We start from the raw sequence: 17,404 nt of genomic DNA on the forward strand, positions 1-17,404 counted from the left end.
AGAGATCTGAGTTACATCCTCCAACTGAGTTGTTGTTGTCCTTAACTGATATAGTTTTAACTAAAAAATATTTCAGATTTCAGGATCGTTATTATCTGCAGTGCAAGGGCACGGCTATGGGCTCCCCTGCAGCACCAAACTATGCAAATTTATTTATGGGCATTTGTGTTTTGTATGGAGTGGTAATGTGGAAGACCTGAAAAAGTTTCTTGAGTATCTAAACGCTAAGAAAAAATCTATTAAATTCACACTTAACTACGATCTAAACAGTATTTCGTTTCTAGATGTTTTGGTGAAGAAAAATGGCAATGTAGTGCACACAGAGGTGTATAAAAAAGAAACAGATAGAAACACATTCCTTCACTAGTAGCTACCATCCACCCTCACTTAAGAGGAGCCTGCCATATAGTCATATTTTAAGATATAAAGGTATATGTGATTCAGACGATGTCTTTCAAACACAAGCTAAGAATCTTTGTGAAAACTTTGTCACTAGAGGCTACAGCGCCACTGATTAAAAATACCATGGAGAGAGTGTGTCAGGTCCAGAGAAATGATTTACTTAATCATAAACAAGGAGATTCCTCCTGTAAGTCAGTCTCATTGGTTTCTACATATAGCCCAATATATGGTGCAGTCAAAGAGGTTATAAACAAATATTGGCACATTCTAGAAACGGACCCTCAAATCGGCAGGGCATTTCAAGTGCCACCAAGATTTTTCTATAAAAGGCAGTCTAATCTGCGTAACTACTTGAGATGGGATTTACCAAACAGGTTATCTCACTTCTTATCAAATATCCCAAGTGGGAACTTTCCCTGTTTTAATTGTGTTCAATGTCATGGTCTGATTAGAGGTAATCACTTTCTCCATTCTAAGACTGGAACTGTTGTAAACGTTAGAGGAAGAATAACATGCAACACTAAATTTGTTGTGTACCTATTAAAATGCCCATTTAACCTATATTATGTTGGCAAAACGAAGTGTGATACAAGGATTTGTGAACATAAGTGCTCAATCCGCAATCATGATGTAAAATCACCGGTTGCTAGGCATTTCAACAGCCACCACCACACAACAGGAGATCTTAGATACATGGGCATTGAGACTATTAAAACTCCATCTAGAGGTGGGGATCGGGAAAGAATCCTTCTTCAAAAGGAATGTTTTTGGATACATTTTCTTGATACACTGGAGCCAAGGGGACTCAATGAAGAGTTATCTTTATCTTGTTTTTTGTGATGTATTGTATGTATTTGTTTAGGCTATGCATGGATGAAGAAAATTAAATATCCATTTGTTCTATTCTTTTTTATAACCTGTACCCATATCCTTTGCAGCTAAATGACCCAGTTCCTGCACTGGGATCATTTAAATTTCATCTAATCTAATGATACTAGCTTCAGGTATTCAAAGCACATTCCGATAAAGCAAGTGCATTTATTCTTGTACAACAAAACTGAAAAACACAGCAAGTGCAAAATACACATGTACAGTACAATATTCCTTCTATATTCACTCATATGTCGTGGGCCACTAGAGCAAGTAAATTACCACCACTACAAGTGAAAATGTGACATTAAAAGAAAAGAACACTTGAACTTTGGAGTTGCAATGAAAACTGGGACTGACAATGTGGCTGAAAAAAGTTGGAAACTTGGAATCACAGCTATAGTTACTCTTAACCACCAGTGGTGCAAAAAGTAGCTACAGGTGAAACACTGGCTATGTTTACATGCAAGGAGAATTCCCTTCTTAACCCAGTTACTCAAGTTACCTGGTTTTGGGTTAGAACATGTAAACAAGTGCACGGTATTTATATATATATATCTCAATATTATTATGACAAATTTGATTTTTAGATTAAATTGACGGCCCTAGCACAGAGCTCATGCAGATAGATCATCTCTGTTGATCCTTAAGAAACTCCTTGAGCATTATTTGAAAAGGCAAACACATTACATTTGGAAAGACATGTAGGCTACACTGTTTATTGCCTATCTTGGTCTTGATCTTAAGTAGGACTCAACTTGCTCTGGTCTCGGTCTCGATCCCCTTTGAACCTGGTCTTGACTGGGACTTGACAGGACCTGGTCCTGGAATTGATTTGGACTGAACTAAGATGCTCTTGACTGCAGCCCTGACTATTATGATTATAATCTCTTTGCAGGTGGAGGTTCTATCAGGTTCTATTGCGAGCTGGTTTATTCATGGCAACAGGGAGACTCAATTGCAGGGTATCAACAGTTCATATAAACAGATTAAGACCTTAACCGGAGTATGACCATGAATTACTTCATGCATGTAAATGTAGCCACTGGTAGAGTAACATCAGCCATAAAAGTGTTGAGAGATAAGTTGAGGCAAGGCAGGGAACAGAAAGAGAATTAGTCCCAACTGAGGCAGCAGGCCAGGTGATATGCTAACACCCACGATCCTCCTGCCCACCAGGAAGACCAGGGCAGCCACAAGGATCCAGGCCTCATGTCAGGTGACGGCGTTGAGGCTCTGGCCTCCCTCGGAGGGGGTGAGGAACTGGACTTTAGGAATGGTGAGCGCAGAGTTATTCCTCCGCAACCCTCCGCTGCCTCCCGCCGCTCCTTTCCGCATGGAGTTGTTGCGTCGCATGGAGTTGCGCTTCCGCAGCGAGTTCTGGTGCGACAACTCACTCTTTTGAAGGGTCTGGATTAAGATGGACGGCTTCTCGTCTAGCTCTCTGGCGCTGCAGCGGGGCGTCGCTACCTTCAAGAGCAAACAATGACAACTTTAAAGGTGCAACAAGTGTGATTTTTACTTGCCCATAGCACAAAATGACCTTGATTTGTGATAGGTGCTGAGATTTCTGGCTTTCAGAACTCACTTTCCGGCCAGTACTCTGCCCCTTTAAGCTTATTCCCAATGTATTTTTTTTTACAGTGTAGTCGTAAATAAAAAGGAGGGAAAACGATGACCTCCAGTCAGCGATTATTAGAGCAACCAAGTACTGAAAGGCTCGGCCACCTGAGGATATATTTACAGATGTGTTGTTTCTATAAATATGACCCATTAGGGTACATAGAGGTTTGTTCCCTCTTCCAGGACAGTGACTGATAAGGTGTACAGGCATAGAGGGTGTCGTGGAATTCTTCAAGAAACACTCAGTGGACTGCTGTTGATTATGCTTTATTTTACATGCACTGGAGAAGGTCATCTCCTTAGTAGTGAAATTAATCTTCTCACCGGACACTAGGTACCGGTCAGTATTTATACTTGCTCGGGGTGGAGCTAATAGAGGAAGTAGAATCTTACATACAACCAGCCTGTCGTGACACCTACAGGTCTAGGGGCGAACAGCATATACAGTATATACACAATTCTTCCACAAGGGTCTTTCCTATGCTGGACTATATTTGATTTTGCTTGAAATTTTTACTTTTGCTTGTAATTGTTTTAATCCATTGATTGTTTTAATCAATCTCTTTTATGTAAAGCACTTTGAGTTGTATGCTATGTATGAATGGTGCTATAAAAATACATTTCAGAATACACTTTACAAATGCGTTAATTTAAGCTTTTTTCTTTCAAAGGCCCTATCCTCATGACTTTGACATAAATTCATAGTATACATAAAACATTTTTGTCAGCCTAAAATGGATGGTATACTCTTTTATGCAAATAGAAATGTGGCTAAAGTGAGTTTAGCTGGATTTACTCTCCGTTACATCCCTGCTTATAACCCATTATCAATGGTTTCTTCAGGTGATTGTTAATATTTGAGTGTCTAAGGTTGTATGCAAAGAGCAGAATTTCTAGATCTCTGTGTAAGAAGCAACAATGACGGTCCGTCTCTTACCTTGACCGTGTTGCCAAACTTGGAGTAGTCCACGGAGTACACGCCCTCCTCCTCTGTTACTATGGGAACGAAGCGGTGACCCCACTGGATCTCTTCGGAGACGTAGGAGGTGCGGGCCTGCGTGGTGATCCCCGTCGTCTCCACCACGCCCTCCAGGATCACGATCACCTCCAAGTCGCTACACTGAAGCTCCATGGCTGACAGGTCGTACAGTGGGCTGTATAGGAGAGGGAAGGTAGATGGGTCTTTTTCCCCTAAAGTGGACCTTTTTAATATGATCACAGGATGTTTTATCTAAGGTCTTTGACTTAGGTCTTTGGTCTACGGCTTTTGAGACTGAGCACCAAGCTATTTTGATTGGTCCACACAGTGGACAGTCCACATTCCTCCATAGGATATGTCATATTCTGGCCCGGACACCATAGGTACACACTTTTGTACCATTATGTTTTTTGGGAGAATATCATAGTTTTTGAATTATACTTCATAGATTTATAATGGGTGGAGAAACTGCATAGGCTCTCCCTTTCTCTATTGGTTTGTTGCCAAACCAATGTCAGTCAATGCAATTAGCATTTTTCTGAGCAGGAGTGAGCATATTCTAAAATTCCCAACTGTGTGTGTGTGTGTGTGTGTGTGTGTTGCGTCTCACGTCTCCCCACCTGTTTTTGTCTATGATGTGGCAGATGATGAGCGGGGCCAGGAGGAACAGGCTGTTGCTGGCCACAGCGCTCTCTGTCTGGACGTCAATCTGATGGATAGGGATCACCTCTCCCTCTGGTGTGGTCGTCTTCCTCACCACCTGGAGATAAACAAATATCAGTTCCACAGTGCATGTGGGGCCATAACAGGCAGAACTAAGTAATGATCAGTTTATCTATGTGATCTCTCTGGCTCCCTATCATCTGTCTTCTCTTTGGAGAAAACAGTCACTTTAGCCTAGCTGGTTTGCTAGTTAACATTAGCAACTGAACCATTAGCATAGCTTGTAGGATATAAGCCCTGCTTATACAACACTGTGCTTTCTATTAAATAAGTATGTTTTCCTACAATGATAAAGATTTAGCTGTATATACATATCCCTATATACATCACTGGTACATAGTAGTGGTGAAATTAATGGGATTTTTGGATCCTGTTTCTTAAAATTGTGAAATACTGAAGGTAGAAATGACATATTGTGAAGTTATTATATATTTTAACACATTACTGAATTTTAAAACTATTTTGCTAACAACCATGTTACGGATGTTGCATTATCCTCGCTTCACAGAGCCATGAAATGCTAGGATGTTGAGTATGCCTAGTGATTTTTTTTGTCCATTGCAGCTTCAAAACCCATCAGAACCCAGCTCAACAAATTAAGAAATGCAATAAAGAAACTCCTGACAGCAAAAATAGTAATATTGGTGTTAAACCTAGTTAAAGGCAATCATTTTACACCTCTATTCATTTTCACATTAGACCGAAAAGGATCTGGAATCCCTTTTTGGGCCGAAAAGTTAATGACTATATGAGAAACCCAGAAGTTCCCCTATTGCAGGACATCCTCAAAACTCATTAGCATAAATTTTTTACATTTTATATTTTTTTTTTTATTTTAAGTTACATAAGACATCTTTTACTTTAATAAGTATATACTGTTCAATAAAGAACAGAGTTGAGCGTCCAGCTTTAAAGAAGGGAAGTAAATTGCCTCCTGTTGCTCAGGCAGAATTTGCTTCTGGAAAACTATGATGCTGTGGTAAAAAAATCAATAAATCAAGTGGGCTTAGGTTATAATAAAATAGAGAAATACCTGCAGTCTGACAGCTGCTCCTATGATCATGCTCTTCCTGAGGTCTCCGATGCGGATCATGAAACACAGCCGGTTGTTCCTGACAGCGATCACCGCGTGGCGGCTGAAGATCAGCGTCTCTGCCCGCCGATTAGACTGGGCCGTCTTCATAAAGATACAACCTGTGCACATGAATACACCTGTCAGTCAACCAAATCAGCAGTCAACTAAGCTTTCATATGCGCTTTTCTGTCTTCAGGAAATAAGAAAATAACTACTTTTGGCTGTTATAGTGGTAAACTCCCCCTAGTGGTGGGACCATGCAGTTTCAGCTCCCCTCCCCTTACCCAGCATGATGGCGTTGATGATGAGTCCCACTATATTCTGCATTATGAGGACCGTGATCGCAGTCGTGCACTGTTCTGTGATCATGCGCCCTCCGAAGCCGATGGTCACCTGAACCTCGATGGAAAACAGGAACGCCGAGGTGAACGACCTGGATGGAGGGATGAGAGAGAGACAGAGGTATTCAAGATGAATGCTTCATGGTCCCATCTTATCTAAATCACAAAGCCAGCCCAAATGAAAATCCTGGTCTCGGGTATAGAAACTGGTTTTCCTAACTTGACTTTATCACGCAGCTAATCATCGCGTTCAATGGGGACTATTTTCACTTTGTCCACTACTGCGCACTGTTACATTGGAAGGCAGTGAAAAGGCAAAACATGCCCAGTGATATCCACATTCAATTCTGGCAAAATGAAACCACCGTTGATAGGATCGCTGCGATGATTGTGTCCTTATAGAGTCTTGTTAGGAAAATACAATAGCACTTGTTGTTTAAAGTGATAGATTGCATTAGTCAAGGCAGCAGTTTGTCTCTGAGCTGTTTTTAGATTTTTGAAAACAACAGGAGACTTCTGGGAGGTAACGTTAAGACAATAGGAAAATAACTAAATTGACACCGGTGTTATCCTTTAATAAGTCTTTAGGAGTGAAATCCAAACCAAATAGCAGTGATCGAAGACTCTGTGCAGAGAAAGCTCTTCACCACCTGCAACCTGCCAGTGCAGCTTTAAAGGAAAAGCCCCCTCAGTTCCTTTGACACTGTTACCCATCATCTATCTGTGATGTTCAAGGCATACCAGGAGTTTTTTTTTTTTGGTGTACCTACTTTCCCTCAACCTGCCTCATCTACTTCAACCTCAGTTAGTGATTGCCTACATTTCCCACAAGGCCTTTTGACAGTCCCCAGAGAAGGGGCGTCAACTTTTTGCGTTCAATCAAAGGACCGTCGTATTTAACTAGCTTGCCAACTAGTCTGTGAACATTAGGGTGTGTCTATGATAGCCATGGCCACGCCCCTTACACAAAACATGTCTTGTGGCTGCATTGCATTCTGGGTTATTGAGGCTACTGTCAGTGGTGAAATTGGCCTCTCTGCATCTTCTGCGATGGATTTCTCCCTGCATGATTATTGAACATTAGTGAAAAATGATCTAGAAATTAATCTAGAAAGAAGCTCTTTGAGTCTGAGTGACTGACACCAAAACCTGTTGTTTACCATTGATGTTGAAACATTTTCTTGAATCAAACAACATTGTAGTTGCTGGGAATATGGCCAGTTATCCACAGGAATAAGAATATTACACCACCAATCAACAAAATGGACCCAGAAATGCAAACTACATCACCAGTATCTGTTTTTAACAGTGGATTTTTACTTTAAGTTTCCACTGATTGGTATAGGCTGTTTGATGTTCTGTGAGAGGTTTAGGGCTAGAGTGACTGAGAAGGGGTGGAGAAGGACTGAAGAAGAGAGAGGGATGAAAGAGAGGTAGAGGAGACTGAAGAGAAAGGGAGAGGAATGACAGAGATTGGGAAGGAAGGAAGGAAGGAAGGAAGGAAGGAAGGAAGGGGGCCGGAGTTAAGGCTTGGTGAGCGGTGCAGGAGGCAGCAGAAGAACAGGGAGGTGCCAAACTCTCTCCTTCCTCTCTTGCCTGCAACTGTCCCTTCATTCCCTCTGAACTCCACTCTCATAAGATATCCCTCTTTCCTTCCCTTCCCTCCTCCTCCTCTCCTCTCCCAGCTGAAAATGGAGAAGAAGGAAGAAGGGATGGATGGATGCAGTGAGGAGAGAGGTCAGAAATCACTCTCCTTGGTAACTTAAGAACTTTAGTGACTATAGAAAAGTGCAGAAATGTTCTTTTCCATACCTCTGTTCAAACTCATTATAAAACCCCAAGTTCCACATCAGTAGTTTCTGTTATTTTATAATCAATGCAATAAAGGATAACCCGGGTCTTACTCACTTAACATTGGTGACGCAGTGTTCAGTGCCGTTCATCCGGGACGGGTCCAGATCCCCGTGCGCAAAGGCCACCAGCCACCAGCTCATGGCAAACAGCAGCCAACTGCTGACGAACGTGGTGGTGAAGATGACCAGAGTGAAGCGCCATTTAAGGTCGACCAGGGTGGTGAAGACGTCCTGCAGGAACCGGCCCTGCTCGCGGATGTTCTTGTGCGCCAAGTTGCAGGAGCCGTTCTTGGCGATGAAGCGCGCTTTGTTCACCCGGTCCCTGAACACCGGTTTGCGGGGAATGCGGGACACGAGCCCCGGCAGGCCGAACTCCTCCGGGATGATGCTTTTCCTCGCCAACATCTGGAACTTTTTTTTTTTTTTTTTGTCCCTACTACTAGTTTCAGATAGTTTTCAGTGCGTCTCCGTGCATGGCTCCGACGCGACCACCTGCGGGATAAAGGAGTCCAAGATTCAAGTCTCTTGTCCAAGCGGCGCTTTCAGGGGTTTCGGGGATGTTTTGGAGTGATTTCAGCGCGCCGCCTCCTCTGCGCTCCTCTGTGGTGCTGGGAGGGTTTCCAGTCCCCTGTTGACGCAGTCTGACTTCCCCGGTCCAGACCCGGCTAGACTCGCGGTGTATTGCTGACTTCGATGGCCTGTCGGAAATATCGAAATGGCGAGTTGAACGACCCGAGTCAGTGCTGAATAGGAGAAAGTGGGAAGGGGGGGATTTTTTTTTTTTTTTTTTTTGTGATACCCGAGTTGCTGAGATGTGATGTTTCGGTGTCGGTGGTATAACAGATGTGTTTGATTATTATGTGATTTTGTTTGGCATTCTGTGTGGTTGATTGGTATTTTTGTATGTTTCTGTTTACACTCTTTGTTTAACTTTTAGAGACAACTTAAAGAGACAACTGCAAATAGAGTGTAGGCTAAATATTTCTACAAGACCAACATCATCACTCACACCTGTATGTTTGCTGAACAAATGTATAAAAAAGATACAAATATACAATAATATATACAAATATAGTCTACAACCACTTTTGCCTAATAAAAATAATTAAAACACTAATTACAGGCTTGATTCCGAGCTTCTGAGGAGCACTTGAAGGCAGCATATTATTGTTCGACTCAATTCCAAAAAGCGTTAATGTAGATGACTGTGTGAAGAGCATTTTTGTTAGGGGAAGTAATATAATATAAGTAGGCTAATATTTAGGAAGACAAGTAGCCTACTGTAACAAACGTATTATTAACACCGATATTATTTGACTATTGATTATGAAAAGTTAAAGGCAGTTTTTAACTTTTCATAACTTATCGACCTTTCTTCCGTAGTGACTCTCTTTTCCCCTATATTAAAAACACAGTTAAGTAACTTTTCCATCCAGTAGATGGAAAATGATTTGATATATTTGAAATTCTACAGTCCAGCCCAATGTCCTGCATTTCCTGCATAAGACCCCTATTTTTGAAAAAAAATATATTGATAGACTCACAAGTCCTTGAACTTCTCTTTTGAATTGCTCTCTTTACAAGCAAAATCTAGGCGTTACCTGCCTATCAATTCATATTAACACTATAAACCTTAAGCTTAAATGCCGATAAGGCTATACTAGTGGTTTATCTAATTGTATATTTAATACAAGCAATTTCTATTGTGCTTTAATTAAAGCAGGACAGGTTCATTACGGTCCCCATATTGAGTCAGCAGGTGGCGCCATTTAGTAATGTATTGTGTGTAGTCGGATAACTAGTATATAATGTGTCAGATCTGTATATGTGCATCACTAAATGAATGTGCTGTCTGTGTTTTACAGGTTTCAAGTTATTCATGACAAAACAAAGTCACTCTTTCACTCAAAACAATTTTATTATCTTCAAGTGTAAAAAAGGTAGGCACACTTTATAATGGTTTGCTATATTTTATAGGCCTATGTTTAAAAATTCATGGATGTACAGGTTACTATACATAATGTACATTTAAGACAAACACACATTTAGATGTCATTGAAAAACAGCCTGTACTTGTGAAAATGATGATAGGTAATTATTCAGTTGCATTGTTAACAGTCTAATGTGCATTCATGATAGCATCTCTGCATAGCTTTAATAATGTGGATGTTACATGCAAACCTGCAGTGGTGGTGAGTATCTGTTGTGCCATATATGCTGTATTTAAAATATGAAATATGAAGTCTCATTACACTTGCCCTTCCCCACAAATTTGAAATCTGTTCCTACAGGCTAACCTGAAGGGGAAAGCCACTGCATACAGCAGAATTGCCAATGGTAATTTAATTCAGTGTAAAAATTACATTATGCAACATTATGCAATTGTTTATAAGTGTGCACATAGCAGTTAATTTAACATTTTTAGATAGTTTTGCCCCAGAGCCATATCAGCTCTATAGGAAAAATCCCAGAAAAATCAAGACTTAAAACTAGAAAATGTGCCATGTATTTCAGTAAATCTGTTCAATGTGTTTGTCCTATGTCCTAAGACAGTTTCATTGGCATTAGTGAAAAATCACTAGTCTCCCAAGAGAAGAGTTTGTCCCACCCTCTCTATGTAAAGCTCCATAGATGATGTTGGAAAAGGTGACAATGTCTGTGGTGATGTAGTTCAGTTCGTTTCAGATCAGTTGTGGATATATCTGCCTGTATATCTCTATGTCTCTATGTATATTTCCTAGCTGATAATATCAACCCAATTTCAATGTTAAATGCAGACAAACATTATGAGCTGATGGACAAACATGATGGATTTGTATTTGACAAATATGGTGAAGGGTAGGAAGTGGAGAATTAACAAGGCAACGGTCTGTCGGCTCTGGCTGGTGAATGAAGACACACACACACACACACACACACATAATCCCATTCTCACACACAGAGTAAACTAGACATATTGGGTTTATAAAATGCAGCCATGGCCAAGACAGAAAAGGAAGTTGAAAGAAGATGAAAGAACCGGATGCCCACTCGCTCATTAACACAGGAGAGGATGGAGCAACTGCAGAGACAGAGGCGGACAGAGAGAGAGTGAGAGGTGTAAGGGATAAAGAAAAGGGGGGAGAATGAGAGAACGACAGGAGAGACAGTCGGCATGAGAGTCGAGGCAGAGGAGAGCGCTGGTTTTAGTTTCAACATCAAAGTGAAACAAAGCAAGACTGATACTGGATTGGTAACTCCTTGAGATGAGACATTCGAGTAAACAGCTGAGAAAGACGACAAAATCCTGAAGAGAATCCATTTGGCATTTAGGCGATACAGTATAAAGTCTTTGTAAAAGTCTCACTGATAAGCAAAATAACTATCATGTACAATACATCGGTATTAATGTTGGGACAGTGGCACCGCTCCCAGAGAGATGGGAAGTCCCTAGACACATTAGACGTACCCTTGAGTACAGCACTGAGCCCCTAAACACCCATGTAGAATTTCTATCAACATACTGAATTGTGTGGGGTTTTTTTCATAACAGACAGCGTTGCTTAACACAGTGTATTGGCTCACAGTTGACATATTATGGCCAGATTGGCAGAGAAAGGACTACTTGTCCTTCATAAACACATCAACTGGGATTATTACACAGCTTTGTTGAATAATCAATTCTGATGGGCCAGTGAATGCATTCTGAGGTTGTTGTTTTTTTTTTCTGAATAACAGACTGCTGTTTCACATCTTGTATCACTCCACAGTCAAGAAGTCTGGCGGATTTTGTTTATTTCTCATCGAATTAATTGGCGACACCTGGTGGCAAAAAGACGTCACCCGTTGGGTTCGTTTTTGGCGGAAGCTTGGAAATGACGTCAGCATGTGATAAAGTCATTTTAGATCAAAATTTTATCCGATCTGTTTGGTACAGCAAGCCAATCATGATCGCAAAATAAGCCACTTCAGGGTGATCAGGCTTCATGGATCTAGGATCTGTCTAGACCTAGGTTCAATTCTTCTAAATGTGAAGGGCCTGACCTGTGGTTCATTACTACTTTTCCGAGGTGTTTCCTAAATGTGGGCCCAGTTGTAGAACTCATGGGCAGCTAGTCAATGTTAGTATCTCAAAAATCACTAACAGTCCGACACCATTAAACCTCTCGATGGGAGCTAATACTTGGTGTCCACTGTCCCAGTCTCCAAAGTTCAGCAAAGCATGACCACAGACAGACAGTGGGTTCACTGGCTTCAAACCACGCCTGCGAAAACCCTACAGTGTTTGTACTAGTGTAGGCATAGAAATAGAATTGATAGAACAGAGTACGTAGAACCTGCTCTGGCAGTCTGGAGAGATACAGCAAAGATCAGACCAGGTCCCACCCATTGGATTTCTTCCGAGTTCTGAACATGGAAGATTGCGCCGCCTTCACGTAATCTTGGATTTACCATAAGTGCGAGCTGCTGACTGGGAAAAGACGTTCAGGTCAGCCACCTAGTGGTAACTACAAGTAGGACATGTGGGAATATCTTTGTAAACGCTGACATCTCCCACTTGGCTTCACAAACTGCGCAAGAGTTTCAACACAGGCAGTAAACAGGGCAGCAAAAACAGCTGATATCGGTTTCGTTTACTCCTCAAGGTCTTTCAGAAGAAGATAATATTGGTTGATCGTAAAATACCTCAGCAAGAGTGCCACAGCAATTGACCTTACCATCAGCATCTTGGATGTAGGCATGAAGGCTTTAAGTTGTAGCAATGAGATATCTTCCCCTACTTCCGATATGATGTGAGCGCAGCATCAGGCTGCAGATTGGGCCCCATCCACTGTAGTCCCATTGATTTCTGACCATGGCAGTTTGGGCTGGTGCAACATCCCATCTTTTCATTTCTCACTGACTGCAATAAGAATCAGTTCTATCAATATTAGTTCTATGGCAGAACTTAACATTTAAATCTAGCACACGATGCGCAAGGCTCTAAATTATTAGAATTTGAAATCCTCGCACAAAGCCTTTCACAATAATTGCTCCATGCACTGTACACAACATTGGCTAAAGCCAACATTCAACCATTTTCAAAGGATTTTAAATACAAGTTTTCTCCCTAGTCTGCAGCATACCTTCTTATTGCTTACATACAAGTGATAAAGAATAATAAAATTGATACATATTGTACATAATCTGATAGAATGTAACAAAGATATCATTTAAACAAGAAAATTAAGGACTTTTGAAATTCTAGCAATATAAAATTATCCTTACAGGACTTACTTGTTACATCAATCAATTAATCAATCAATGAATATATTCAGCAAACAATCAATTTTGCAATATAAATGACCAAGTCCATAGATACAGTGGATATCTAAAGTCTATACACTTTCAAATCTTCTATTCTTTATTGCCTTGAGGCCTGAAATTGATTTGATAGATTTTCATTTCAGGCCTCAGGGCAAAGACTAGAAATTTTGAAAGAGTGTAGAGTTTGATATCAACTATATATCAAAAGCTCAATCATGACCGGTAGACAGCTATTAAAGGTGGTTTAGGCAAAGAGAAACCTAATCACTTAACTGATCTATGATTGATTGTCAATTGACATGTGGAGTAGTGGGTTGGTAATTGACAAGGATCTCACCCTGACCAGGGGGCTGAGATGATAAATCTTATTAAATCTCTTGTCCAGGCTTAGGTTTGACTGTTGCACTTTGTACTACTGGTTGGTTGTAAGGTCGGTGATCCAAGAATTGATGCTTGTTCCACTGCTGCACTCATGGTGCATCCCTCTGGATATGTGCATCAGCTACATTCCTACAGTGTAGGAAATGTCAGAAGTGATAAACTGATTGACTGACTGAATGATCTGTTTATATTTGACTGCTTGTTGACGGTGTGTCTACATGCCACTGGAGAGTTTTAGGGCTCTATTTTCGTGAATCAAGTGCAGTCAAAGGCACATGGCGCGAGCACACAGGGCATAGCGAATGAATTTTGGTAACTGGATTAGTAGGAATACATTATCAGTAGGTGTGGTGGGCCTCGACCAATCAAATCACCTCTTTTCCTTCCTGGTAATCCTTGACACCAAAATTGCACAGCGCTGCTTGATCGTTACTGACACACCCCCTACTGCCCCTCTCCTCCCACTTAGGTGCAGTTAAGTTCAGTGACTAAAACAACAAAAGACTGCAGACGAGAAAAAAATCTGTGCGCCCGATGAAAATGCCTCTTCACTGCTTCATCTGCTATGTGCCGTCATGAAAATAGAGCCCTTAGTGCCACATGGTCAAAATACTGTTCAAGAGGCCTGTCCACCTCACCAAAAAAGAGCTAAGTAAAAAACATTTCAACTAACTGATCAGTCTATCAGTTGAGCGGCAGGCTGACTGATGACTGGTGTGTCTACATGTCGGCCCTGACGAACGAGGCGAACATCCCGTCCTCCTGCTCCAGAAGAGTCTCAGGTTTGTCGTACTCCAGGATGTTCCCTCGCTTCATCACAATGACCAGATCAGCCGTTAGGATGGTGTGAACACGGTGCTGAAAACACAGAGAAAGCAAAACGAGAGAATTAGACTCTGGAAAAAGTGTTTATAAAGACAATGAAAGAAATGCTTTATAGCACATACAACACATTGCTAGTGTTATGCAATACTCTATTTCTGAGTTATACTTTCAAGATGGATTTATGGGTTCATTGATACCAGTGTTTTACAACACTTTTATGTAACATGTTTTAGCCTTCAACCCTTTTGCTGAAGTGGATGGTTTCAGTATTCATTTTCCATGCCTGTTTTAACAGCACCTTGAAATGACTTTCTATTCAGTACCTTTCTATTCAGTACCTAATCTGCTCCTGCAATCAATGGTGGAGGGGTTTGTGTGCCAAAAATGACTGTGAGAGATATTTTGTTAGGAACCTTGTGCTCTTGGTTGGGGCACCTAAGGCAAACTGGCCTCAGGTCAGTAGCCAGACCCTGACCCTGACCCGAATAAGTGGCATGATGATGGATGGATGAATGGATGATTTGACATCCACTAATCTACAAGCACTGTGGACTATTTTAAATTAAAATAACATTGTAGGCTATGTCAAAACACTATGAGCAAATAGCACTGCACATGCAAGAAATATCTTTAAAAGCATGCAGTAGTAGCTTTTTTCTGTACCAACCAGGCTGTCAGTGGCTGTGAGGCTTCAGCAGACCCAGACCCAAACTCCAGAGAAGTGGGAAAGAAACACAGAGGAAGGAGTGGAAGAGGACAGAGGCAATAGAGAAGACAGGCGAGAGCAGGGCTGAGCCAAAGTGGGCTGGGTCTACTTGTGAGTCCTCACTAGCACACTGAAGAGGCTCTCCTCCTGAGCTAGCAGGTTGGGACCTGAGTCGCACTCCACCAAGATGCCCGAGGAGAAGACCAACACCTGCTCGGCCTCCAGGATAGAGGACACCAGGTGCTGGCGACAGGACGAGGACAGAGGGAAGGATAGAGGGAAACGAGGAGGAGAGAAGGACGGGAAAGTGAAAGCACGGGAAGCACAAGAGGGAAATGGTAGGGGAAAGGGGAAATGGTGGGAGAGGAGAAAGGAAGGGAGGAGAGAGATGGAGGGACAGAGAAGGATGGAAAATAAGGGAAGTGGGGAGGACAGGAGGAAAGAGAACAAAAAGAGAGAATGATGGAAAAATAAAAGCACATACAAGATGAAATGGGAAGAGAGAGGGAGGGAGAGCAAGAAGGGTGAGGGAAGAATTGAGAGGGGGCAGAGAGATGGATGAAAGGGATATTTCAGAAAGAGGGAGTAGGTAATTATGGAGGAATATGGGAGGCAGAGAGGGACAGAAAAGTGAAGACAGCAGAAAGAGTTGTGGGAAATTGTCAGAAAGAGTAGAAAGAGAGAGGATGTACAAACAGGTGGCAGAGGACAAGACAGTATCAGAGAGGAGAGAGGAGAGGAAAAAAAGAAAAGGAAGGCAGATAAATGAAAGAAGTGGGCAAGAAGACTGAGTTTACAGTAAAGACACTAATGCATTTGGAAGGGTAACTCGGTTAGATTAGGAGAAGTAGTTACCATGGGAAATGTTTGGGGGAAAGATGTGGGAGAAGAAGGCATTCTTAGGGAAAATAGTTTTTTTTTTTCAATGATAGATGCACATAGAGCTCAAACCAGGGGGAGACAAATATATGCATCTATCTATGTAGACATAAAAGTCACTGTTACTTGAACAAACCCGCTTGTTTTTTCCATAAATGTTCCACTATACTCACTCATTGCAACTCTTATGTTTACATGTTTACAGAGAATAATTTGCTGACAGTCTAAGTATTAGCAAGCTATCTGAGGTCCATGATGCTCAGGCAACATTTTCAGGCATTGGAGACAGTTTTGCCTGCAGAAGGGGAAGAAGCTGAGGAAAAGTATCACAGAAAAATACTGTCAGTTGTAGTGGCTGGTTAAATGGTCCACTTGCATTGCCTCAAAATGTCCCCCGAGCATTATGGCCTTTAAGGTGTGGTCTGTCCAAATAACAAGAAGCAGGAAAAGTTCTGGTTTGAATCCTCCTCATTTCCAATCAGTACCAAAATCGACAGGAGAGTCGGTCGGTTGACTTACCGCGATAGTAACGACTGTCCTGTCTGCAAATGCTGTCATCACAACCTTTTGTAAGATATTCTCCTGTGAGGAAGGACAGAGAGAATAGAATGAATTAGAATTTGAAAGGGAATTAGATACATATATTATAAATTACATACTGTATATACAGTACATCTACACAGACACACCGTGGCCATGTCTATAGATGCTGTGGCTTCATCCATGATGAGGATGCTGCTCTTTCTGACAAACGCTCTGGCCAAGCAGAAGAGCTGCCTCTGGCCAACGCTGAAGTTCTCTCCGCCCTCTGTTACGACCGCGTCTACACACACACACACACACACACACCAAAGCATGTGCACATATGCAAAGACGCATACATTCAGAGGAAAAGGAAACTTGTGTTAATTTACGTTTTGTTTACGCCACTCGTACTGCTCAGTGTATCCTACAGGAATCAAAGAATATTAGTTTAGTACTTGGTTTCTGAACCTGGGGGGACACAAAATGGGTTGTGCATCATTCAATCATTTAAATTTCTTCTCTTATCTTGTATATGAAGACAGACCTAGTCCTCCAGGCAGAGCCTTCACCATGTTCTTCAGCTGAGCGATCTCTAGCGCCTCCCACAGTCTGTCGTCAGTACACGTCCTCTCTGGATCCAGATTAAACCTACAACAAGAGAGAGAGAGAGAAGAGAGAGAGAAGAGAGAGAGAGGAGAGAGACTCGTGAGTGATGCTGCATTCGCTTTGTATGGGAAAGACAGTATTTAACAATCTGCAAGCGGAACAGTATTTTTCAAGTGGGGAAGCCTGTGAGTGAGAGACAGAGAGAGGAAGAGAGTGAATGAGTGGATACGTGAGTAAGTAGACCATTAAGCAAGCAAGTGAGCATCAAAGCAAGCGGGCAGCGGAGAGCAGGGAGGCTTGAGAACTCGGAGAGAGGAGATGACCATAACA

The 17,404-nt window shown here is 41.7% G+C and overlaps 2 protein-coding genes across 3 annotated transcripts in view; both read right to left on the reverse strand.

Annotated features, from left to right (window-relative positions):
* Positions 1 to 2,319: 2,319 nt before the first annotated feature.
* Positions 2,320 to 8,271, reverse strand: kcnj8 (potassium inwardly rectifying channel subfamily J member 8). Its single transcript, XM_071518225.1, has 6 exons — positions 7,922 to 8,271; positions 5,957 to 6,105; positions 5,631 to 5,791; positions 4,495 to 4,634; positions 3,833 to 4,049; positions 2,320 to 2,742 (listed from the first exon to the last, which is right to left on the reverse strand). Exons 1-6 carry the CDS (start codon positions 8,269 to 8,271, stop codon positions 2,488 to 2,490), a joined length of 1,272 nt encoding a protein of 423 aa, XP_071374326.1. The 3' UTR covers positions 2,320 to 2,487.
* Positions 8,272 to 14,253: 5,982 nt separating this feature from the next.
* The window catches only part of abcc9 (ATP-binding cassette, sub-family C (CFTR/MRP), member 9), a 52,253-nt gene continuing 49,102 nt past the window's right edge, over positions 14,254 to 17,404 (reverse strand). Inside the window, exons 37-40 of one of the 2 annotated variants that reach the window (XM_071518223.1) lie at positions 17,013 to 17,116; positions 16,633 to 16,766; positions 16,463 to 16,525; positions 14,254 to 14,391 (exon numbers count right to left, since the gene is read on the reverse strand). In XM_071518223.1, coding sequence (XP_071374324.1) covers positions 14,254 to 14,391; positions 16,463 to 16,525; positions 16,633 to 16,766; positions 17,013 to 17,116 — 439 coding nt within the window. Of the gene's footprint in view, positions 14,392 to 15,169; positions 15,308 to 16,462; positions 16,526 to 16,632; positions 16,767 to 17,012; positions 17,117 to 17,404 lie in introns of those variants that run through there. The other variant, XM_071518224.1, reaches the window with a different exon arrangement.

This window comes from Centroberyx affinis, unplaced genomic scaffold (assembly GCF_046629955.1).
Source record: "Centroberyx affinis isolate AG114_WGS23_722 - 3 ecotype Tasmania unplaced genomic scaffold, CSIRO-AGI_Caff_v1 ptg000558l_1, whole genome shotgun sequence".
In the NCBI taxonomy this organism is placed as follows: domain Eukaryota; kingdom Metazoa; phylum Chordata; class Actinopteri; order Beryciformes; family Berycidae; genus Centroberyx; species Centroberyx affinis.

Excerpts from the sequence above, each read along its gene's own strand:
- kcnj8 (XM_071518225.1), bottom strand. The coding sequence starts at position 8,271 with ATGTTGGCGAGGAAAAGCATCATCCCGGAGGAGTTCGGCCTGCCGGGG. Across the intron at positions 5,792-5,956 it reads CATCAACGCCATCATGCTGG|GTTGTATCTTTATGAAGACG; the intron begins GTAAGGGGAGGG and ends TCATGTGCACAG. Across the intron at positions 2,743-3,832 it reads AGTTTGGCAACACGGTCAAG|GTAGCGACGCCCCGCTGCAG; the intron begins GTAAGAGACGGA and ends TTGCTCTTGAAG.